At 38.8% G+C, this 25189-nt stretch overlaps 1 protein-coding gene across 8 annotated transcripts in view; it reads right to left on the reverse strand.

The window, feature by feature from the left end:
• The window catches only part of PTPRM (protein tyrosine phosphatase receptor type M), a 698330-nt gene that overhangs the window by 225495 nt on the left and 447646 nt on the right, over window positions 1–25189 (reverse strand). For 5 of the 8 annotated variants that reach the window (XM_026661195.1, XM_026661186.1, XM_026661188.1 and 2 more), the window contains exons 12-14: window positions 16868–17141; window positions 14957–14993; window positions 9770–9844 (exon numbers count right to left, since the gene is read on the reverse strand). In XM_026661195.1, coding sequence (XP_026516980.1) covers window positions 9770–9844; window positions 14957–14993; window positions 16868–17141 — 386 coding nt within the window. The remainder of the gene's footprint in view (window positions 1–9769; window positions 9845–14956; window positions 14994–16867; window positions 17142–25189) is intronic. The other 3 variants (XM_026661212.1, XM_026661206.1, XM_026661202.1) reach the window with 1 other exon arrangement.

The following is a 25189-nucleotide window of genomic DNA, read 5'->3' on the forward strand; positions in this document are numbered from 1 at the left end:
AAACTACTACCAGCATAGCAAATGTTGGCGCTCTAAAGGAAAGACGGGATAAGAATTTCAGTATGGAGATCTTTGCTCACACTGCTTCCTTGTCATGGAAGGAAGTGACCCTGTACATTGCTTTAACATTTCACAATAGAAGGTATTCATTCTCCTCTTGATAACTCTGCATAACTCCCATAGATGCAAATGGGAGCTATGTAGAAGTATCAAGGCAAGAATAAGCTCCTGGCTATGTTCATCCTGCAGTAACATCTGTAAATAGCGGTGTTGTATTGTCAACAAAGCATGGATTCTTAGTTACCCAAAGCAGTGCTTCAGGTTTCATCATGTCACAGTACATGTGAATTGGGGAGGGGTGGGAGCAGCCATCTTCAGAAAGGTGCAACAAGCACTGAGGAAAGATAAGTAGACCTAAATGTGTGTGTGAAAGGACAGAAATCCTCCAATATAAAGACCCCCACGCACCCTTCTTCCTCCAAAAAAACAAAACAAAGACATGACCATGAAAGAGAGTAACTCCCCCTCCAGCAAACAAACTATGGAGATGAGTGGAGAAGCATCTGTCACTAAGTTTGACCTGAAGACCTGCTGTTACAAATCAGAAAGATGAATAAGGAGATAAGGGAAGAGTTCCAGGCTTACATTAAAGATATAAAAAACGAAATTAATGAGATTAATTGGAAAATATCAGAAGTGGAAGCAGAATTCAACGAGCAATGGGACAGCATTATTAATCTAGATGAAAGAATCCAAATAATTAAAAAAGATAAAAAGGAACAGAATTAAAACTGGAGGACATGTAAAATAGAGAATGCAAGAACATCACAAGGATTAAAAGTATTCCAGAGGAGACGGAAGGGAGAAATTGCTGGACGCATTGAACAATATTTTCCATGACATATTAAAACTCGACTATAAGGATTACATTCATATTGAAAGGGCTTCCAGATCCCTTTTCCCCAAGCCCCCAGCAGGCTCCAGACCTAGAGATGTGATTGTCGATCTACACTACTATGAAGACAAGGATAAAATACTGAGGGCAATGAGGGAGAGAACTGAACCACAGATGATTCTTAACCAGCCAATACAAATTTTCCCTGATCTTGCAACCTCAACCCTTAGAAGTGAAGAGAACTCTGCCAGATTACCACAATTCTTAGAAAGAACAATAGAAGATACAAATGGGGGTTCCCATCTAGACTATCCATTACATGGAAAGACAAATATGTCCAGCTCAGATCCAAAAGAAGGGGAACAGGTACTTATGGACACTGGAATAGACAAATCAGCTCAAGAACAATCTGAATGGGATCAAAGGCATCGGTCCCACAGGTCACCAACAAATCACTGGGAATTGGTGAGAGCGAAGAGAGCCGGAATTGCTCGAAACAGATGCAGCAAAAATACACCATGACAGAAATGAGAGCAGAAGAAGCAGTTCAGATCCCAAAGAAAATAATTTGCTAAGACATTTAAATAAATAATGCATATTATATTCATGTGGTTACAATGATAAAGGAATATAGTTAAATGGAAGCTGGGCTGTATAGCCCCCAGGATATTTTACGCTATGTGGATAAAGTATACTTAATGAGTATAACATTACAGTTAATTTAATGCTGCGATTTATATTACAGGTAAAGTTAATAACAAAATAGCAGGAGACTCAGATCTCCCCTCCTGAAGTAAGTTTGACTTTAGAATTGTCATAACCATTTCAAATTTGGAGAAAGGTCATCGATGGTGGAAAATTTTCAGAATAAGTGAACTCAAAGATAACATAACAATCTCATCATGCCTGATGTGTATCATACAGATCTCTTTCTTTAATTAATGTGATGCTAAAATACTAGCAAACAAATTGTCATCTTGCCCATATATGTTCACCCTGACCAATCTGGGTTTGTTGTTGGTAGTCGTCTATCTGATAATATCAAAAGAACTCTGAATTTGATCTATAATGTTAATTCTAGCTATTTTTCCTGCTTTCTTTGGACACTGAAAAAACCCTCGACAAGTTGCAGTGGGAGTAACTGAGACAGATTTGGATAAGGTTTGGTTATGGAAATCAGTTTTATATTGGCAGTTCATCCCTATCTCCTTATTCTTGAGCCTCTGCAGTGGTTAATGATCATCAATCTCCTCCTTTTAATATGTCTAGGGCAGTGTTTTTCAAACCGTGGGTCGTGACCCACTACTGGGTCACGGCATGTAAGGCACTGGGTCACCTTGCTCTGCTCAGCACCGCCGACTGGGACGTTAAAAGTCCTGTTAACGGTGCTGCCCAGCTAAGGCAGGCTAGTGCCTACCTCTTCCGACACTGCGCCTTGGAAGCAGCCAGCAGCAGGTCCGGCTCCTTGGCAGGGGGGCCATGGGGCTCCATGCGCTGCCTGAGCCCTGAACACCAGCTTTGCACTCCCATTGGCCGGGAACAGGGGTGGGGAGGAGGGCAGTGTCTGTGGGCGAGAGTTGCATGGAGCCTGTGCCTAGGAGCTGGACCTGCTGCTGGTCGCTTCCGGGGTGCAGCGCGGTCTGCGGTGCCAGGACAGGTGGGAAGCGCGCGGAGCCCCATGGCCCCCCTGCCTAGGAGGTAAGTCCATGCCCAAACCCTGCGCCCCAGCCCTGAGCCCCCCCAAACCTAAAATCCCTTCCTGCACCCAAACCCCTCATCTCCAGCCCCACCCCAGAGCCTGCACCCCCAGCCCAGAGCCCTGACCCCCTCCTGCACTCCAACCCCCTGCCCCAGCTCAGAGTCCCCTCCCACACCCTGAACCCCTCATTCTCAGCCCTACCCCGCAGCCCTGAGCCCCTCTCACACCCCAAACCCCTCATCCCCAGCTCTGTTGGGTCGCGGGCATCAACAATTTTCTTCAACTAGGTCCCCAGGTCTAGGATACAGGACCACTGGTCTAGGATACGGGACAGGGTTTTATCCCCCGTTTGCTTTGGCAATGGAGTCTTTTGCAAAAAAGATGAGAAATAGCACCTTGGTAAGGTGCATCCAAACGCAAAATAGCTTTGTATCTGACAATGCCTTGTTGTATTTGCAGGATCCAGAAGCCTCATTAAAAGTTATTGGACAATTGAATTTGGACAGGTTTCAGGCTTCAAAATAAACTATGATAAATCTGAGACTTTAGGAATTAAATTTTCCCAAAAGAGTCACATCTAACTGTTGTCAGATACATACATTTAAATGGGTAAAGGAATCTTTAAAATATTTAGGAATAAATATGGTGTAGAAACTTAATTTTTTTAAGGCAATTAACCTCCACTGTGGAACACAGTAATAAAATACTTGGAGGAATGGAATAAATATGAAATTTCTGGGCTAGGTAGGGTAGCCTCAGTAAACAGGAATGTCCTCCCAAAGTTATTATTTTTGTTTCAGTGCATCCCTGTTGGTATCCCTGACATGATATTAAAAACATGGCGAGTTGCCATATTAAAATTCAGGTGGAAACACAAAAGACAATGGGTGTATTCTATAGATCTGTATAAGTCTACAAAGTGGGGTGGACTAGCTTTCCCTAATTTGGCTCATTATTGTTATACATCTCAATTAAAATATGCGATCAATTGGGTTAAAATAAACCAACCAAACACTGGGTAAAACTCAAACACTGGAACTCAAATGTAGCTATTCATAGTAATTGTTTGATTAAAAAGATATCTAGGGCTCCAAAAATAAAAGAATCATCCAATTCATCTAGATCACCTTAGCAGCTTTGGATAATTTTTTTAAATTCCTATCGCCGAGGCCCTCTTCCTTTTAATTAATAATTCGGAGTTTATCTCAAGGAAACAGCAAAGTGACTATTCATTGTGGGTAAGAGCTGAGATTACTGAATTTGGACAGCTGTTCCTTGGTCTTGATTTGAAATCACACCAAGAGATATGTAATAATGTAAACAATATAAAGATCCTGTATTTTAATTTACAAGTCAAATATTTTATTGTGAAATTGGGATACAAGCAGCTCTATCTAGACCTTTAACCACATTTGAGGAGTTGACCCAGACGCAAGCTGGAACAAAAAGTTTTCCGTCTGACCTACATACCTTTTTGACTGAAAAAGATGTTGATAAGAAAACAACCCAGATGAAAAGATGGTAGGGGGACTCGGACAAAGAAACTGATCAGGATGAGTGGGTCTCTATATGGGAAAGGGGATATATAGCTTCAATTTGAGTAACTCATAAGGACATTTTTTTTATGAATCACTAGATAGATGACATGTGACTTCAGTTAAGATCCATCATATTTTTGCTGCTAGGGTGGTACTCTGCTGGAGGGATTGCAGAGAAAAGGGAACATACATTTGGTGATTGTGTAGATCCCCTGACCTGCTTACTTAATGCTCCAGTAGAGGATCAACATTTTAAACAGAATGACAAATTAACTTCTTTTTATTATTGTTATCACAATTATTGGAGAAACGTCACTCCTCCTCCTCGGAGGTCCTGTCTAATGACACAGATAAATGGGAAAATAATCCTTCCCAAATTTACAGTGCTATAGTTTGTTTTAACAAACTTTTAATGCCAAATTGTGCTGTCAGTAATACTAGTGTAAATCCAGAGTAAATCCACTGACACAAAAAAAATCAATCTAGATCTCAATTCAGTCATTCAATGACTTTCCATGGAATTACTCCAGGTTTACATTGTATTGACTGAGAGCAGAATTTGGCCCAGTGTATTCCAATAATTCTCATGTAGTGAATTTCACATTTTGATAAATCTCTAAATGTTATTAGGCCAATAATTCCATAAGGCAGAAAAAAAACACAATTGGGATTAGTTTTGTATCAGTTTTTAACATGGTTCTAAACTACACTGTTCATCTAGACCTTCAGTTATCTATGGTGTAATTAATTTAAGCTTTACGAGTTTCACTATTTTTTAGTTTTTCTAAATTTTAAAAGTATTTTTATTCTAGCAAGAAATTACAAAAAGCCTCTGATGTATCTTTTTTGAATGTGAATCATCATAGGTACTTCATTTACAAAGACTGTGCAACACAAAGTTTAGCCTTCCAGCTGCATGTGTAACAAACAGTGAATGATAAAAACAGTGTGTGGATGGAAATCAATCTGAATAGCATCTGGTACAGTAGGTGTCTGTGCTACTAAATCATAAATGAAATTCTTTTCATTTAAAAGTAAGTAGCCCAGACACTTTTCAACAATTAAGGAACAAGCATTCAAAAATGGAACATTTTAATCATAATTCCAAGCATGTTATTTCATTAAAATGGAAGCAAGAGGAAAAGAGATGAGGACCCACTGAAAACCAAATATGGCCATTCTGAAGCTATTGAATGAAGTGACTTACAAAATGGTGAAGCAAGGCACAGTAGCTTACAGTCTTCTCTTATGTGTCACTATGCTTTAATCCCCAAATAATTCTCATTTTATTCTAATACATAATTTATGCACTAATTTCTTGTGTGTTTATTTTCAGATGACATTTTTCATGTTGTCCTTGATTTTCCCCCCTAAGTATGAGAAGATATGAATTTCATCTTCAACATTCAATAGAAAATGAAAAATATATATAAATACAAACCTGTCTATCAAAAATATTTTGAGACCTTCAAAACATCAATACTTACAGAGTGGCTCAGATAAGTAAGGGAGTTACTAGGTAAGTGATTTACAATGAGGGAGCTTACCCTAGATTCACGCATGAGTGAGTTTTGGTTAAAGGTGGCTGGAAAATGGGGTTTTACTATGTTCATAGTATTGCTCCTTTTTAACCTGAGCAGCTAGTCAAAGTCTGGGGCCCTGGGGATGTTCCAGCTTGGAGCAGAAATGGACAATGAAGTCTGGTATTTTCTTTGATGCAACCATGTTTATTTACAAAGAATGTACAAAGTCCTTCTCCAAATGCAGGAGGAACCAAAACACAGGGGATAGCTTCTTCACAGCCCCAAGCCTCTTTAACCAGCACCAGACTTGGAACCTTACTGCAGGCTTCTCCACGGTCACACTGTGCTTACAGACTGCTTCTTGGCTTACTTCCTGCTTCCGAGCCTCTCTGTTTGTTGTCTGCTCTTCCTCTCTCCTCCCGTCCCCAACAACTTCACTAGACTTTTTGCACATCCACAGACACACACATGCACCTGGTTAGAACAACAGCCAATGGAACCCTCCGCCCACATGGTGCTAGTTTCTGGGCAGACTCCATTATGTCTTGTTTTAGGTATGGCCCCTTAATGGCTTCTGACAACTAACTCAAATGAAGTGCGTGTTCACACATAACGAGGTTTTAACTCAACAATATTATATTTGTTTTGCTGGATTTTAAAACGTGCCCTCCCTTTTCGTGCCCCCAATTTGCAAATAACTGCAAGTACAACTGATGCCATTTAGATGCTCCTACATAATATGCAGGTACAATCAGGTAGTTAAACCTGTAAATGACACCAATCACAGCTGCAAACTATTGTAGGTGCAAACATGGAGCCCATGTTATGGCCAGTCTAAAAATCAGGGCCAGACAATATAATAATTGGTCTGTAAGAAACACTTTCTGTTCCACGTATATGAAATTCGTTCCACTGGCATAAGATGAACAGATACAATATATTGCAATATCTCCCTATGCTTCTGACCATATGGGTGAACTAAGTTAATTATTTTAGTGATGTTAAAATAAAAAAAAAAAAGTTCCTGCATCATTCAGCTACTGATGATAATGTATTCACTGATCATTTCTGTCAGCTTTATTTGCCTATTTTCCCCAGTTGCTGACAAAACTGAACAGTTGCCTCGGCAACACACTATGTGGTACTAATGTAGCTCCAGTTTCATCCAAGGCATTTAGCAGCAGCTAAAGGAGAACCGCCACTTGCTGCTGCCTCCAGTGGTAGGATCCAGGCCATGCAGAGGCTGACAAGACATGTAAGGTGAATGGGGGCTGTTCCTGCACCTGGCAGCCCTCTTCTTTTATATATAGGAAAGGGGTGGGTGGGAAGGGAGAAGGACAACGTAAAAGACTAATGATGAGAGACACACTGTATCAGGGAGGGTCAGGACAGGTTGCTGATAGAGGAGGGAAAGAGCTGGGGTGGGGGAGGGGAGAAGGTTTGTACTGAGAGCTGAGTTGAACTGGGATTGAGCAGGAAGAGAAGCTGGCTTTACCCGTGTTTAGGAAGGTGGTCAGGATTTTTAATTTAAACTATGGGAGAAGCATTTTCCTTCCATTTCCCACAATTCAAAAACAAATGGAAATCCCATTAAAAAACAGAAATCACTTTTGGGTGGAAACAAGCATGGTTATTTTCAATCTCAAAAGTTATATGTTGAAATAGACAAGTAGGGGAAACAGGGTGTTGTAACAGAAAATGCTATGCAACCTGATTTACAATACAAGCCTCACAGTAATCAATCATCCAATCATATCACTAAGATCCCCACATGGAGAAGACTCTCCACAGGCAGATTCTTCCACGCAGAAAGGGTGCTCAAGCACCTCTGACAATGTTTCCTCTCTCTCCAAAGAGGGACCTTCACAACCCAGAAGTCGGTACAAGGGCAGTGGATGTCCCAAAGGAGTACGCACATTGTTCCCTGCTTCCCCATGCCCAGCATTGCTGAGGGAGGCAATTAAATATGGACTCACCCCCCTCAAAAGTGGGAATCCCCCTTAAAGGGAAAACTGGGAGCATAAGTCTTTATAACTTGGTTCTATTAGAGTCAGACCACTGCCATTGAGAGAGGAATTTGCTGGAGACCCAGAGAAGGCATGGAGGCACACATCTCCGTGTGGATGAGCCTGGCCTCCTGCTGTTCTCTTGGGATTCACAGGGTTTGTGGACAGGGTCGATTGCATGTTTGCCCTTCACTCTTCTTCGCAGCAGAACTATTAGGGAGGCATCTATTCAGGGAAAACAAGCAGACACTTCTTCCCTTTTAGCCGCCCACTCATTATTTGATATCTTTTCTTCTACTGTACAAATTATTATTGTGCAGTAAATAAAAATGTGAAAAACTGTAAAAATAGCAGATCTGAAAGGCAGTTGAAGCATGAGGGTTACTAGGAGTGGCCTTAGCCACTTTTGTTTTGTTTTGTTACGAAGTATCCAGTGAGAAAGCAGCAAATTAAGTACTTTGGTATTTACAACTATGGTATCTCGGGTTCTCGGTGTTAACTTTGTAAACATTTCTCTCTTGCAGAGCGGACATCTTTCACTGAGTTTCTGTAACTACTAAGTTTTGCATCAATAAAAAGCTTTAATCCTCAAAATAGAGAACGTCTACATAAGCACATTTCATTCTTTTGCCAAAGTCGTCAGAACTTGTTGAAGCTCAAATAAGTGGAAGAGACATTCCTTGTCTCTTCAAAGCTTTACTTTTATTCTCCAGAAAAGAACCCAGAGAATTGAGTTTTGAAAATGCCTGTGGACAGTGCTTTGAAAAGGTAAGGAATTTAGCTTGAATTTCCTTACCCCCTGCATCATCTTACCACATTTTTCTCCTTATTTTCAATAGAAATAATTGTATATAAATCAGTTAACATTTTATCAACTACTACAAACACACATTTCATAATTTTCTCCTAATTTAAGTGAAGGCTTGAGTTTTATATAATCATAAATAATATATAAATCTATATACACAACTATGGTGGATCATCTGCCCTTCTATGTTATCTTGGTATCATTTAATTCTCTCTCTGGTTGGCTGTAACAGTATCCAGATGCCAAAGCATTTGAACTGTTTTCTTCCCTTCCAACAGCAACATCTGGATCCTTCCCAAGTAATTATGCTAGTAATTTTGGAAATGCCTATGGGTTTATCACAGCACTACATGTTGATGGAGTAGATCTAACTTCCTATATTACATATTCCATCAAACTCACCTTAAAATAATTTAATGCACTTTTCTTCTGTTTCAGAATACACTGGTTTCCAAATTCCTCAAAAGCTTTATGAGTGTGTTTATTTTATGAGAAAATGAATCATTTCCCCATATGCGCATTTTTTGCTACATTCTGAACCGGCCTTTGGGCAAACCATAGCCTAATAACTATCTCACGTGTACTGAATTCATTTTGTAAATTAGATTTAAAAACCTTATAGCTTTGTGCATTTCTGTATGTCACTTTGTAGGCCATTTTCTTTTAAATCTAAGTCCCATCAGTGATGCAATTACCACCGTTTCAATTTTATTTCTTTATCTTTAATTTTATATATATTGAAATACTGTTAGATGCAACTATCTTCAAACCACTCTGCAGTTAAAAAAAACAAAACAACCACAATATTTTCTGATTTATGAAAGCGTCCCTCTCTGAACCCAAATAAATCAACAAGATGATAACCACAATGCCTTGATCTAATAATGCAGGAAAAAATAGATACACACACACACACACACACACACACACACACACACACATATATACACTTATATAAAAACCCTGACTAATATTATAGCTGCAGGAAAGCTAGGACAGCTATATTTCTTTACAACATTAGGCTTGAGAGAGCATCCCAAAGATCAAACACACAATGGAAACATGCAGTGGAGTTGTTTTACATACATGGATATAAGTGTGTAAATCTTTGATGCCAAGCATATAACTTAATTTAATGGATGTAGTAGTAGCTGAACAAAAAAAAACCAAAAACCCACAAAACCCTACATAGTGGTAAACAATCTATGAGCAGAAAATGAACACCACATAGAGGGAAAACAAAACAAAGAAAATGACTCTGAAATGTGCAAGATGACTTGTCTATACTTGAATGTCTGACCTGTTAGCTGGTCGTCGCCTGCAGCAGGGGCGATGCGAATGTATGGTGTTGTAAGCTGAGTCACGATTATCGCAGCTAAGGCAAAGGAAGATTTCCAGGTCAGCATGCATGAGGAAAAAAAAGCCAGACTGAAGCTATGCTAGCAAGAAGAATCTTGGTCAATATTATTGTCTCAAAGTTTTACCCAAAACCCCCAAAACCAAAACCAAGGAAACAAAAAACCACAAAAGCTCCTCTTCATCTTTTCTTAATTTGTTAGTTTGGTTATTCTGTGATATTAATAAGCTTTTTTATGTAACCTTCATCTAGAAAAAGGAATCAAAGTGTATTATTTAGAAATTACAAATCTGATTAACTAAAGACTGAGGCTTGGCTCCATTGGCCACATCATTGGATTTAAGCTGCAAAAATTCAGTGCTTATTCAGAGGACTTCAACCTTAATTTGTCAAGGTAAATCGCACCAATTTCTTTTTTGCTTTTTAAACTTTCACAGTACATTTTTCCTATGTTTATTTAAAATATCATTTTCCAGTACAATATTCTTCAATCAAAGTTAATACACATTTTCTCCTGAATCTTCCTTACAGAAGATTTTGCAAATGTAAACACTTACACATGCGAGCAGTACTACTGACTTTTCACATGCTTTAAATTAAACACGAGTGTAACTGTTTGCTAGATTGGGCATAAACAAGTTTCTATTCTCCCACTAAAACAATGAAAGGCGAAAGTAGAATTCCCTACACACCTAAAGTATCTTGACTCCTTCATATAATCATAGAAATGTACAGCTGGAAGGGACCTCAAGAGGTTATCTAGTTAAGGCCCCTGCATGGAGGCAGGACCGGGTATATCTAAACTAATCCTGGCAGGTGTTTGTTTTTGTAGGGCTGTACCAACAGATAAGTATTATTGTGGTTCACAATGAAATCTTCTGATTCTTTGTTTGCCAGAAGCGCTAGAGTTGTCATTAAATGGTTAAACACAGTATGGTACATATAGATTAAGAAATACTTAACAAAATTAAAAGGTCAGATCCAACATGATGCAGCTGGAAAATGATACAAAGAAAAATATTGGAAAATTAAAGACAAGATTATATGAAAGATCATTAATTTACATAGAACAGCCTGGGTGCTATTAGAAATGTGGCAACGAGTGAGGAAAATAGATCATCTACCATCTGCAGACAATTAAACTCAAAACTGCTGCTGCATAATATTTTGAAATACCCCTCTGCAACACTGAAACACAGTGCTGTTAGTAGCTGCTAGAGTACTGTTGCTATTGGATTTAAAATATTATAATAGCCTTTTCTCTCTCATAATTAATGAAAGCCTCCCAATGTTGCAAGAGCAGAATAATAACCTCTCTTTCTATTTGGTCTGAGAATTGGAATCCTAGGAGATGCCAAAATGGTCACTATTCAGACATTGTAACAAGTCATATCAGGAAATACATTCTTAATATAATCAAGAATCACCACAACGTTGATAATTGCATAGTTAGCATGTTTTGGTGTTTTTCAACCTTCTCTTGACAGATTTTATCATCATTTAGTTTAAAGAAAGAGCAGACACATGAAAGCCATTTTTGTTACCTGCATGAAAATCTATCCTGTTTTTATTTTAATTATCTTATCTCACATAGGAGACACCCTTCAGTCCTCACATTTGTATGTACATTGAATATTCATAAAAATAACAGGAGCCTTATTTTGCAGCACCAGAAAACTCTTCACCATACTCATATAAAAAGAAACATGGAGCCAATCCATCTCCCAGTGCAGTCAGTGGCAAGACTCCATTTGATTTCTAAAGGAGCAGGACTGGGCGCTTCTATTATACAGAACCCAGTATGCTGATCTTAAAATAACATTATAATCATTGCAATCAGGATTTTTATATGATCTCTGAAAGTCATATTTAATATAGGTTTCATTTGTAAAGAGCTGATGCTTACAAGAGGTTTGTTTCAACTGTTATGCACTAAGGATTTAAAATAATAGAATTACAAAGTATTAACCAGATAAAGACATAGAACCTGCATCGGAATACACATGGGTATGGGTATATAGGGTTAAGGCCATATTTTGTAGAAAGTCTTCAAGTAAAAGGATATTTTGCACAAAAGACATTTTCTCCTCGTGTTTATGTTGACATTCCATTGACTTCATTGAGGACTACACGTACTTAAAGTTAAGTCCTTGATTAAGTGCTTTGCTGGATCAGAGCAAGAATGCTCTGCACCTTTCCCACAAAGTATACAAAAATGACAAAAGCATCCAACATACCATGGATTAACTATTGCAAAACTCAATCCATGTTCTACCACAATTTCAACTACATGAATGTCTTGAGGGACACACAAAACTTTTGAATAATCTTAAATTGAGACACCTGGGGGGAGGGTGGGAAATAACGAAAAGGCTTTAAAGTCCATGATCAAGTCAAGTCCTGGTGGAATTTAGGAGAAAAACAGCAACCTGGCTGTACTGCACAGCTGTACATATAGATTAGTGTGTTTTACAGGATACATTTTATGATCCAAGCCCTGATCCAGGAAAACACTTAAGTATGTGCTTAACTTTAAGCACATGAGCAGTTGGAGTTTAGTCAATGGGACTATCAATGTGCTTCAAGTTAAGTGCATATGCAAGTGTTTTCGGGATCAGGGCCTTAAAGCATATGACAGCCTACAGGGTAGTAAGAACTGCAAATGGCTGCAACGTTAGGTCTCAATTGAGAATCAGATTCTGCCACCTATATTCATGATTAATGGCTGAAGAGATTTTGCTCCATCTTTAAAAATCTTCAAATTTCAGTCCACAAGGATGATTTCAGCGCAAAATACAAATGCTTTGGAAAGACAGGAATATGTTAAAACAAATGTGATAATGGAGACTGTTTTGCAACCTTTTCTATGGGAAGCACAAGTGCCCGCTGTAATACGTATATTAACACAACCACACAACACAGCTATAGTTGTCTAATAACAGCACTTTATATGTAGTAAAATAACCACACCAGGTTGTATAGTTACAAGCAGTGTAAAGCTTTACTGACCCAGGGAAATCACGGTCAGAGATCGAGCCTCTTGTCAGACAGGCCTCTCAGTTCCTCAGAGTAGGGGAAGTGTGCATGTTACACCAGCCCTTTGGATGGGTCACACAGCACCCCAGTGTATGGTAGATCAATTCAGCAGACAAGTGTAGACAAGGGTGTGGGGTCATGGCCCCCCTTCTTCCCCGTGGCAGATGAGGTGATTTGCACCTCAAGGATAAGAGGTCCTGCTATTCTACTTAGCACTTGTGGGAAACCCAAGGGATGAAAGGCTCACTGCTCCTTAAGCAACCTTGCCAGATTCAGGCATAATGTGACCTTTAAACTATAGATAAAACAATTACATATTACATGTTAAAATATAAACAGACTCTGCATATCATTTTGAGCAACCAGTGAAATTGCTCTGATTATGTCATTATAAGTTTAGTGGCCCAGGAAACAATGCTTTACAGCAGCACCTCATTAAAATTTGGAACATTTAGGATTGCAAAGCCCAACTTGGGGAATTCTTGTTTCAAAGTCCTCACCTCTTATCTCTCTAACAATCTTATAGGCTTGACAAAGATATTACAAAGTACTCAGAAATATGCTTTCAAAACATAAAACAAATTGACATGTGTTTAAAATAAGAGCTCCATTTTCTCACTTCCCTTTCAACAAATAGGTTACTTTGAAATGGTCTGTTGCTATGAAAGCAATTTCAGCGCACAAAGCAATTCTCCTCTCAAAATGAGCATTACAAATATTCCATCAAGTGGTCCAAATGATTGAACATTCATTAGCAATTACAAATAAAAATCTCCAAATAATTTAAAAAACGTGTTTTGTAATAAAAAATTCATCTAATCATTTATCATGATTTGTGGTGTAAATTAATCAATTGCTGGATTCATTTATGCTACTGGAGAACAGTGTAGTGTTTTACTTTCCACTGAAATTCATCTGTTGTTCTATGTTTCATCTGATTAGAATGAAGATATTTGAAAGTTAGTAATTATTTACTAAGCAATGGGCTCAGTAACTTGAAAACTAGGGATTTTTTTTTCCATTTCCAGATATTTGGGAACTAGATGAGAAGAGTGACCAAAATTCCATGTATTGGATTACAGAGGGTGGCAGTCCACCCTTAGTTTAAGTTTTGAGGCACAGATGTGAGGGTCTACATGCTGATATTTCTGTTACTTCAAAATAATAAGGGTCTCATCTACCTTATCTAGGTATGGCGAAAAAAGGACACCTGTGGTTGCGGAATTGTAAAATCTCCACATGTTGATTCTGCATTGCAACCAGGATATTCCATTGTGCTAAGCGACATGAAGTTATGTCGAGTCACTTAACCTGAGATGTGTGATCCTCCAAGAATGGATTATGACCGATTGCTTATGAAATATTTTTATTGCAGGCTGTCCAGGCACCCAAACCCTTCCTTTTTCTACCCTTCCACCTCTAAACTGCCATCCCCAAATTTTCTTTCAGACCTCTGTCTTGTCATTCAGTGGAGGTACTAAAGAAGTGTGGCTACACTCAGATACACACAAACCACCCCCAGTCTCCAAAGCTAAAGCATATCACCTGAGCAATATGACTAATCTTTTCTACTTGGGGACCAGGATTATAGCTATTGCTGTCTGAACTTGTATCTCCTACTGGGCAGTATAATGTACTGACATTGCAGTATAAAGAGCTGGTCTGTGAAGAGCCTCCACTTTTCTTTTATAAAGCAATTCAAGCAACAGAATTGCTTATAAGGCAAGAGTAATTTTTCACTATTCACATGTGCAAGCAGCTTGTCGGTACTCTGCTATCAGCACTTTAACAGTCCTATTATATATACAAATATACAAATGTCAAAAATACTTATTTTGAGATCATATAAAAACCACAGAGTATGTTTAAAAAGAAAACTTGTTCATGTAGGCAACTAAAAATGTATAATAAATTTTTGCTTTTGTAGAAAACTTCCTAAGTCTCAGCTAGACATGTGAGTGATTACTTTAAGATACAGTGTCAGGTTCAGAGATGTCCTTTTAGCCAAGTAAACATTTCTGGAGGTTTGCATAAATGTATGAAAGAGAGGTCAACAGATTTACATTCAGAAAATTTGACACAATTTAATCATACCTTTTGTGGCCACCCTGACGCAGTCAATTTTGGTTTCCTGTGTCAAATAAAGAGGAAAAAGGTCATTTCTTGTGCTGTATCCAAAACAAAGAAAACCATCTATTGTTCTATTTTTAAACTGTTGATAAGATCTAAACTGTCCATTCTGTGTGTTTGATCACACATTTAACAGTCTCCAAAATGACTCCAATGCACTTTTCATGCTATGGACAACTAAAACACAATACACTTGGCCGTGTGCCATCAATACTTCACTTAACATTCACCAGAAGATTAAATAAATGTATAGGACATGATGTATGCAGCATTTTTTCTTTGGTGATTCACTGACCTTGGGAGATTTTTTTTTCTTACAAATACAGTACTAAGCATCATACTAGACCAGTGGTTCCCAAACTGGGGTTCGTGAACCCCTGGGGGTTCGTGAAATGTTACAGGGGGTTCTCAGGAAAAAATTCCCTAATGGCGGACAGAGCTGTCCCTAGGGACCCTGGGCAGCACGGGGCCAGCAGCCTGGAGCCTCTGGACTTCCAAGAGCTAAGCAGATCAAAGCAAGCATACCTATTACACTGAAGAGATTTAAACTTCAAGACTCCTTATAAGAAATGGAAAAGGAGGTGGATATTTTTTGCTGTTTTTAAAATTAAATAGGCAGCTAGTATTGTTTTTAAATTATGAAGAACAAGTTTAAGCTTTGTTGTAACGTGCGTTGTTTGCCTACACTGCTCAAGACCTGAATGCTTGTGTAGGAGGAACTCTGAGTTGGCTTCTTAAATACCTTCATGCTCTTTCACATCTGATACTCCTTGATGAAACATAGGAGCCTTGTCTTATAACAGGCTTATTCAAAGTGATACAAGCTACGAAAGTGAGATCTTGGAAGAGTGTTGCCGTTTTCATAATGTAATAAAAATACTGTAATGATAAATAATAATTAATAATAAATAGTGTGTAATAATCATGTCATAAAAACAAATTTTATATTTCCAAGATCACTGCTTTTATAATTTATACTCAGGTAAAGGAGAAAATCCCTGCAAATATTCATTTTTAAGAGGGGGTTCGTGAGACTTGACGTGCTAGTGAAAGGGGTTCACAGGTTGTTGAAGTTTGGGAACCACTGTACTAGACAATTTAAGAAAGAAAATAATCAATGGTGTTCACATTTCTGTACTGCCAGTGTACTGTGAAAAAGTGGCCATTATGGTATCTGGCAGAAAACATTTCTAGGCTGTCAACGGAGACAGCCAAAGCTTATCAGGAATTGAAGGGTATGTCTGCCCAGGAAATGGAAAACAATTCCAGGAAGAATCAGCCAGATGAAACATGATCTGCAAGGGCCTTTGTACGTACTTCTCATTTCAGTTCCATCTACTTATTTTCTTTTACTGTTGCGGGGGGTGGGCAGGGGAAGAGTCTGTTTCTAATTCAGTCAAGACAAGCAAAAGTGAAAATGGAAGTTCAAACTATTATAAACCAAGGTAATGTGATTGGACAGGCCAAGAATACATGTGCTATTAAAGCAAAAATCAAGTTTGGCTTGAACTTAACCAAAGTAGCCACAGCATTTTCCTCTTTAAAAAAAGGCAGCTAGACAGAAACACTGGCCAACTTTTGGAAGCATTAGTAAGAAATGAAAATAAAGCAGAATGGTGGTATTAGTGGCAATGATGCGCTATCAGACCCACTCTCCATTGACAAAAGTATGCGGTTTCCTCCCTTCCCTTTTCTGTCACCCTTAATAATTATGCAACACTGGTTATGAAACTGTTATTTTTTAAACTCAATTTGTTAAATGTCATTGTTTCTTCATTCTCTCATTAGCAACTACATTGAACAATACGAAGTCCAGAACCGACAATCTGTTTACACTCTAATATTGCATAAGACAACACCTGTCATAAGACTTACCCCATTGGCTCTGCTAGCAGCTTGGAAATAAATGCTGTAGCTTTTATGAGGTAGAAGAGGAGTGTTCCAGAAACCACTGTAGGTTCTGTTATCACCAATTGTAAAAGGCTGAGCAGCTTGAAGACTGTTGGCTGGAAACTCTGCAGCAAAATAGTACTGAGAGTTCAAAAGCGAAGCATTCTGGAAGTGAATGGGCACTGGGTAGCATTTCAGGATTTCAGTTGTCTTTTTAGTCCTGCGAGGGCGCTCTTCCTCAACAACTATTTGATAGACACTAAGAAATCGGAAAAGAAAGAATGAGAGAAAATATGGGTTATTTAAAGACATCTGGATCAGTCAATTCATTATCAAATCACATCATCACACCAACAAATATTTATGGAAAAGGGGATGACAGCTGAAGGCAAAGGACATAGTATAAAAACACACTGTCAATACTCAGGTCTAGACATTTATAGTACACATCCCCTTCTCCTCCCAAATAACCTCATTTCTCTTTGGAAAATAAAATTGGCTGTGAATATCTAAGACTTTTTATATGAAAAATAATGCAGAATACTTCCTAGTTGGAACATACATAGAAACATATTTGATCAGTATTAAAATGGTGAACAAGTATTTTGTTTACAAAAAGTAGATAAGAGGTTGTGGATTCAATCCTTTAACTTGTTAACCTGTGTAAAAAAAAAAGCACAACTATCAATACAGATGAAGAAAGGCGAGATAAATAGGAAAAAAAAAATCAGCCAGGGAATCATATTTGCTTAACTGTTGGCATTACAATTGCTTATGAAATATATAATAAAGTGGAAATCTTTTTAAGATTTTGGTAGCAGATTTTTATTGACCAAAAAGAATATACTTTTTGATGGCTAAAGTACAAAATTTGTTTTACATTTATTTTGTTAGTGATATTTGAAGTTTGGTAACTCTGATAACAGTGGGGAAACAGAAATCCCATTCACTAATACAAAACAGAAACAAAATACTAAATAGTCTAATTGCCTAATCCTGCATAAACTTTCTGTTAATAGTGAGTGCATAAATTCCCATAATTGTATAGTCGTCACAATTCTGATTCATCAAACCACTTAAACACATGTTTAAAGATAAGCATGTGTTTAAGTCCATATGTATTCTGCAAAGCAGTTAAACATGTGCTAAAGTGCTTTGATGAATCAGGGCCTAGAAGAAACTGCCCATCTTCCTCAAATGTAAAAGCTCATGGACATTCAAACAGGAACCGAGGAAATATTATTTCTGAATATACATGAAAAGAGTGAAATCATAACATTCTTATAATTGTTCAAAATAGTGAGACAGTGCTTCCAAATTTCTCGAATGGGAAACCCATCTCTCTAAAGAGGATTTGGTGGCAACTTTATTGGTTCCCTGAGGACTAATGACTCTTGATCATTATTCATCTCCATGAGGAGAACAGTAATCATAGATTGCAGGAAGGGAGTTGGTAAGGCTAGCTAGAGTATTTTTAGGGTAGCTAAAATGTAATAATTGACTGCATTTTCTTGTGTAGTTTGTATGTATTAATACATGAATTACATTTTAAGTATGTAACTGCTACAAAACCACAACATTACATATGCTTTTGGAGGATACAGTCTCCCTGATAAATTAAGATACCATATTTTGTTATTATTAATTATTTGTATTGCAATAGCACCGAGGAGTCCTCGTAATGGACCCCATTGTGTTAGGTGCTGTCCCTGCCCCAAACAGCTGATTACTAGTTTAAGACCAGCCCCCTTTTTTTTTTTTTTAAACTGGTCCAGCAAACATTTGTATTGGACCACCAAAGGATTTCTACTTCTAGTTGGTCACATTTTAAAATCACATGACTCTGATTACAATCTTGCTTTTCCCTCAACTTAATTTCTGACATGATTTAGCAACTGATATGAGTTTCTATAGTTACAGATCATTGCTTTATGATACTTGGAAGTTAGAAATTCATGCCTTATACCATTTCAAAAGGTAAGTATCCATGGTTCTCAATGATGTCTGACATGCTGTTACTGATGGACTGCAAAGCTTTGGACCTTACACTTGTTCTGGCCCTTCAGTCTAACAGTGCTATTTCTGCACCAGTCCAGGACCAAAAAATCCAGGACCTTGGGCCAGGATAATTTTAAATGCCTGCTTGAGTTTTGTTTAAAATAAATATTCTTTTCATTTTCCACACAGCAATTATAAGTGGAAATTGTAAATGTTTTAGAAACAAAATTGTCATTCACATGTGTCTTTACTCTGGCAAGTTCGTATCAGTCATACTACATGCACTACTCCATGTATATTACATTGTCAATGCTTTCCGTCTATTCATCTTCAGATACATTAAAGAAAGAACTAAGTTGACTGGAGCAATTTCCAACCCAAAATGTCATTTCATCCTTACTCCACAAGACAAATTAGATTTGCAAGCATCCAGACCTCAAATCTATTTGCTCTTTAATAATTTAAGAACTGAAAGGTCAAGCAGCTCTTTTCTGCTCCCCTTTATCAAAGTCCAAGTGCTAATGAAAAATATCTAAATCCTATCTGCTGCCCAATTTCCACACATTGCTGTCTCTCTGTTGTAAATTAACACATTATAAGCACCTGAGTCAATGGCAACCTGACAGAACTTTATGAGTAATGTTTTATATTTGTATAAATGAGATCATCTTGCTAATGAATTTTTAAATTCACCAATTACAATTACAATCCAAAACCTTGCTCAAAATCTTACTGTTAAAACCGCTTTCTTTTAATATGTAACAACTGAATTGCTAATGCTGAAAAGGGATCTTAAGGTTCAAGCTTAGTGAACTGAGCAAGCACTGAATCAGAACTCTATTTTTCCTCTAAACAAATGGAAAATATGACTAATATATTAATGTTGCATTATTCCTTTTCCATTCATACATCTACATTTTAACTAGAATAAAATCTACCTACCTATGATAGGAAAATAAAACCTACACTGAAGTAGACAGTGCAAAAAATATACTAGATATTGGTATAACTAAAACTGAACTTTCTTGAGGAATGAAATTTAATTTTAAGTTTAGTTTGTGCTATGCTTTTCTACTACAAGACTCTAAAGCCTCTGTAAGTAGAATTCAAATCTCATTTTAATCAAATGACACCATATTTAATCTAGAGAAGAGCATCTGAGATTTTTCTTTAATTTGAGGATTCAAATGTTATGTACAATTTTGAAAAACGCGGGGAAAACAATTCTTGCAATTTTGATTTTTTTAATACCCCCAAAAGGTTCCAAACTTAAAAAATTAAATTATATACATTATGGTCTTGTGTGGACTTTTGGGTATTGTATAAAATACTTATTGGTTTGGTAATTTTAATGTATTTGGTTTCTCACAAATTTATTGAATTCTGGGTTGCTTAAACTAAAGTAGACACTCAAAACTTCTCCTAAATTTCTAAATGTTACCAATGAAAACCGAATATCAAGTATAATAAGAAGAGAAAGAGGTTAAACACAGCAACTTATATTATTGACAATATTCAGAAGAATGAATTAAAGAAGTAGGGTAATTCATTAAGGTAATTAAGTACATGCTTAATTTTAAGCGTGTGAGTTCGTGTGCTTAAAGTTAGGCATGTACTCAAGTACCTTGTCGAACTGGGGCCTTAAAGCTTAGGCGTAAAAAATCAAATTGTAATTATAAAATAATATTACAAAGCAGCAAACTTATTCTGTACTTATTCCACTCCAGGAAGCAGTTTTGATACCAGTATGAAACTACGGATCCTTAACAAGTCTTTACAATTTACCAGTCTAGCTTTATGTCACCTGAAAACTATGGAACTACCAGTTCTAGTTCAGTCAAAAGTAATTCCAAATCAAAAAACTTAAGCAATTAATATTACTGAATGTCAGTTTCCAATTTCTTAACCTGCCTCGATGTTTTTAACTGTTGAATCCATCAGATTTTTGTCTGTTTAGAAGAAAGATGTTCCTGTAATTAAAGATGTGCATATTTAAATTCCTGTCACTTTTGTCCGTATGTCTGAAGTAAAAAGAGGAATAAGATGATTTACAAAAGTTACAAGTTCCATAGGCTTTGTCATATCTCTATGTTCATAGGATGGTCAGTGCCCCATGACAAGCAGGAAAGGGACTAAAAAAATATAGTATTCAGTGCTAATCACCTGTTGAGTCTTGAACAGAATGATCCCACAACAACAAAATGATGGTACAGGAAAATGGTGTTTTTTATTGACTTGTAATGTAAGCAACTCAAACCTTCTTAGCCCCTTCTAGGCAGCCTCTCTGCAGTCACTTGCAGCAAGTCTTTCCTCATCTTTGGCCAGCGCAGTTACAGGCAACAGCAGGAAAACTGAAGTGTTTTATTCAAATCTGGGAAAGACTAAATCTCCCTGTATCTTATAGTGAGTGTCAGAGGGCTAATGGTATATTTCACCTACATTCTAGTGCGAGGAGTCGTAGGCAGAAATACCTCAATAGCTGTAATTGAGGAGATAAAAGAAGGCTCAGTTTGAGACCCTAGAGATACTGCCAAAAGTTAATTCTCAGATGGCCTAAATAAGCTACATCTTCAGAGGCCCAAGTCCATTGGGGATGGCATCTAGTTTTTAATACAAAACCCTTAAGCCTTTTTATGACTGCCAAACTGTTTCGCATGGATAGTCTCAAAGACTTAAAAGTCACGGTTTACAAAGGGGATTTTCTGGCAAAAATAGATCCAAGCAAAGCCTTCCTATGCATACAAACAGGAAACCCTAAGGTTCTCCTGTGGAAAGTAAAGTTATTTTGCCTGGGTATTGCTACAAGGGCATTCATTACAAGAGTGCGACCAATTATTCGTCTCCCAAGGGCCCTGAGAGTTAAAATGCTTATTTACTTAGATGATATCTTAGTTGCAGAAGAGTCAGAGGAGCTCTGAAGACTGCATATTCTGGCCACAGTTCATCTGCCATGAATTTTAAGGTTTCCATTAAACACAGAAATATTTATATTAGCCCCTTTTCCAAGTTTAGACTTTCTAGGATTCAAAGTTGATGCCAGGATCTTGGCTCTGAGCAATCCCTAAGAATCCCAAAAGAAATTTGTAACAAATTAACATCAAGAAATGATGTCTGCTCCTTCTGTCTCGAGAATTAGCACAGCTACTGAGGTCTCTGGTAGTTTAGCTCACCCTCTTCTTTATGACTCTATTACAGAAACATCTTGATGAAAGGAAATGGGAAGCAAGCCATTGCCTCTTAAAGGCTGCTTGGTTACAAAGTCATGTTTGGATAGTTAATGTTTATAGAAGGTAAACTGGCTATGACACCTACCAGAAGTTTCTCTGAGAACAAACTAACAATGCTAAGTGAACTTCTACTTGGAAAAACCTAGACAGATTACAGAGATCTCAGGACAGCCACATGCCAGATCTCAGATGAAAGCACGTAGTCAGAGAAATTTGGATGCTTTGCTTAACCAGGAAACTAATAATTCAAAATATTACAAAGACAGGGACAGAGAATATGGTCTCTAACGAATTCCCTGTGGTCAAAAGTCAATTGGATAAAGGATTTCTGAATCTACAGATATTCTTCACATAGAGCCAATTATGCCAGATTGGAGTTGAATGTCTTTGCCAGGCCTTACAAACCCCGAACTCTGAATTTTTTCCCCAAGATTCCCATTTACAGCTAACATAGGCAAAGATTCATTCTCACTTTTCCTTGGACAGACCCACAGTTTTTCTACTTTCTTTCTCCTATAAATGTACTCAAAGAAGAACTAACGTAAGACAGGCTTGACTAATATCTCTTGATCCTAATGACACATTGTCCATACTATAGTTTAATTCTTTCCTATAATTCCTGACAGATGTATCCATAGTTCCGGGGAACTAAGCACACTGATCCACTGACAGAGATCAGGGACTCCTTAGTCTAGAACTCTAACAATAACATACCTAATTATAATAGAACCTTTGAAAAATGCAGGCTTTCTATCAAACGCCTGCTTTTAGGCTACATTATCATAATTTATCACTCAGGTTGCTGTAGCTCCCAAAACGTGAATTTGTTTGTGGGCAAATCAAACCTAGGAGGAAAAATAATCCTTTTCATGAATTAGGCTACTAATCACTGATTATTTGGAAAGTAGAGTGGAACCTGTTTAACAGGTAAGTGGCAGAGGGCAGTTTACAAGCATTCTCAAAACATACAGTATGCCACTGCACTGGACTCATTTTTCCTGAGGTCCCTTGAACCACAATTGCCTCGCTTGCCAACCCAATGAAGCACAAATATGAGAATTCTTTAGTAATATGTTGCTAAATCACTTAGGGTATGAATGATGGGGTATACAAAGCCCACACTGGGCTAACAAGGGGTTGAGGAGCTGCTCTGGGCTCAGCCAGCCCCACACCACCACACTTGCAAAAGATGCACAGACTGGGAAGGAGGAGTTAAAAGTGAGCAGAACAGCTCACTTGTGAGCAGGCCAGGGAAGAGAAAGGACCTTTACCTTGCAGCGCCTGAAGAAAGGCAGGATCTCTCATTACCAACAGCCTGAAAGTCCCTCTCTGAGGGAAGGGAGGAGCTGCTCCTGATAGACCTTAAGAGGGAGGCACAGACTTAGGCTATGTCCTCTCACATACTAACCCAGTTTATTTGCATGGATTCCCTGTGTTTTCTTTAAGGACTATCCCTGAAAGGGAGAGACTTGGAAATGACCTGGCCAGAGGGCCAAGGCACAAGAGGAAGCAGCTGCCACCCCAAGAGGGAGAGAGTTATCATGCCATGCCCGACTGAGAAGAGGTGCCATGTGCTAAGCTGATCCCCTTCACACTTTCCTGTTACATACTGCAAACTTTGGACAACAGTCAGGTGGTAGGAAGTGGCCCAGGCGGGGCAGCCTTAAGGTGCTGCTGGGTGTCAGGCCCTTTTATCACTCTCACAGGGCAGCTTTGGGCCAGAACCCAGTGGAGTGGGAGGGCCTGGGCTCCCATACCATACCCCACTCCATGTCAAAGGGCCTAAGACCCTGAACAATGGGCATCACTCCCCACGAGTGAAGACCATCACAGTAGGTCTTCACTGAACAGTTAACACAGGCTGTTACTTGGGTTTTAGCCCAACCTCCCCTACCATCCATAAAAAAACACTGACCTGGGATTGGAAGTGCTAAGCCTAGGCTAGCTGAACTGGGTGTCAGTTTGGGGGGTTAGAATCTAGGCTCCAGTTTAACTCAGGCTGGAACCTACCCACTTTGCAGTGCAAGCTAACTCACTCACGTGCTGATGGCCCTCCCTTCCCACAATTTCCCCCGAAGCACAGACAAGTTCTTCTGCATTTGACAAAAGAGACTGGGAAAGAGACCTAGAGCATCTCAGCACAAAGAACCACGGGATGTGCTCCCAGACACACATGGACAAGTGCATAAACCAGGGGTCGGCAACCTTTCAGAAGTGGTGTGCCAAGTCTTCATTTATTCACTGTAATTTAAGGTTTCACATGCCAGTAATACATTTTACATTTACAGAGTCCGGCGCATGGAACCCCAGCCTGGCAGCAGGCTGAGTGGGGCTGGTGGCCGGGGCCCCAGGCCAGCAGTGGGCTGAGCCGCTCAGCCCACTGCCAGTCTGGGGTTCCAGCCGCCGGCCCCTCCCAGCCGGGGTCCCGGCCACCGGCCCAGGGTTCCGTCCATCCAGGCCGGCAGCGGGCTGAGCGGGGCCGGCGACCCCAGGCCAGCAGCAGCGTGCCACTGTAAATCGGCACGCGTGCCATAGGTTGCTGACCCCTGGCATAAACAGTGAGGACACATTAATGTGTAGAGCTTTGCTGTGGGGATGCCAATCACTGGGTTAACTGTGCAGTGAAGACCTAGTCTTAGGGCCAGATTTTGCTACCCTTATTCACACTGAGTAGTATCTGACTACTTGAACCATGCTCCTGAAATCAGCAGGACTACTTGCTGAATGAGAGCATGAGTAAAAGTTTCAGAATGTGGCTGTATGTCTTTATTGTCAACTACACTTGCAGCATCAGAGACTTAAGCTATGTCTACACTTAAAATGGCACCGCAGCACAATGCAGGAGAGATACTTAGTACAGCGATTGGAGGGTTTCTCCCACTACTGTAGTAAATCCACCTCCCTGACAGGCTGCAGCGAGGTCGACAGAAGAATTCTTCCGTCAACCTAGTGCTGTCTACCCAGGGCATTACGTTGGCTTAACTATGTGGGTTGATCTAATTTTCTAGTGTAGACCAGCCCCAGCTTCTAAAATTGATACCCAATCCCTCACTGGTCTGCCATGGTCTCAGAACTGGTCATC

The sequence above is a fragment of the Terrapene carolina genome, unplaced genomic scaffold, assembly GCF_002925995.2.
Source record: "Terrapene carolina triunguis isolate 2854851 unplaced genomic scaffold, T_m_triunguis-2.0 Scaffold58, whole genome shotgun sequence".
In the NCBI taxonomy this organism is placed as follows: Eukaryota; Metazoa; Chordata; order Testudines; family Emydidae; genus Terrapene; species Terrapene triunguis.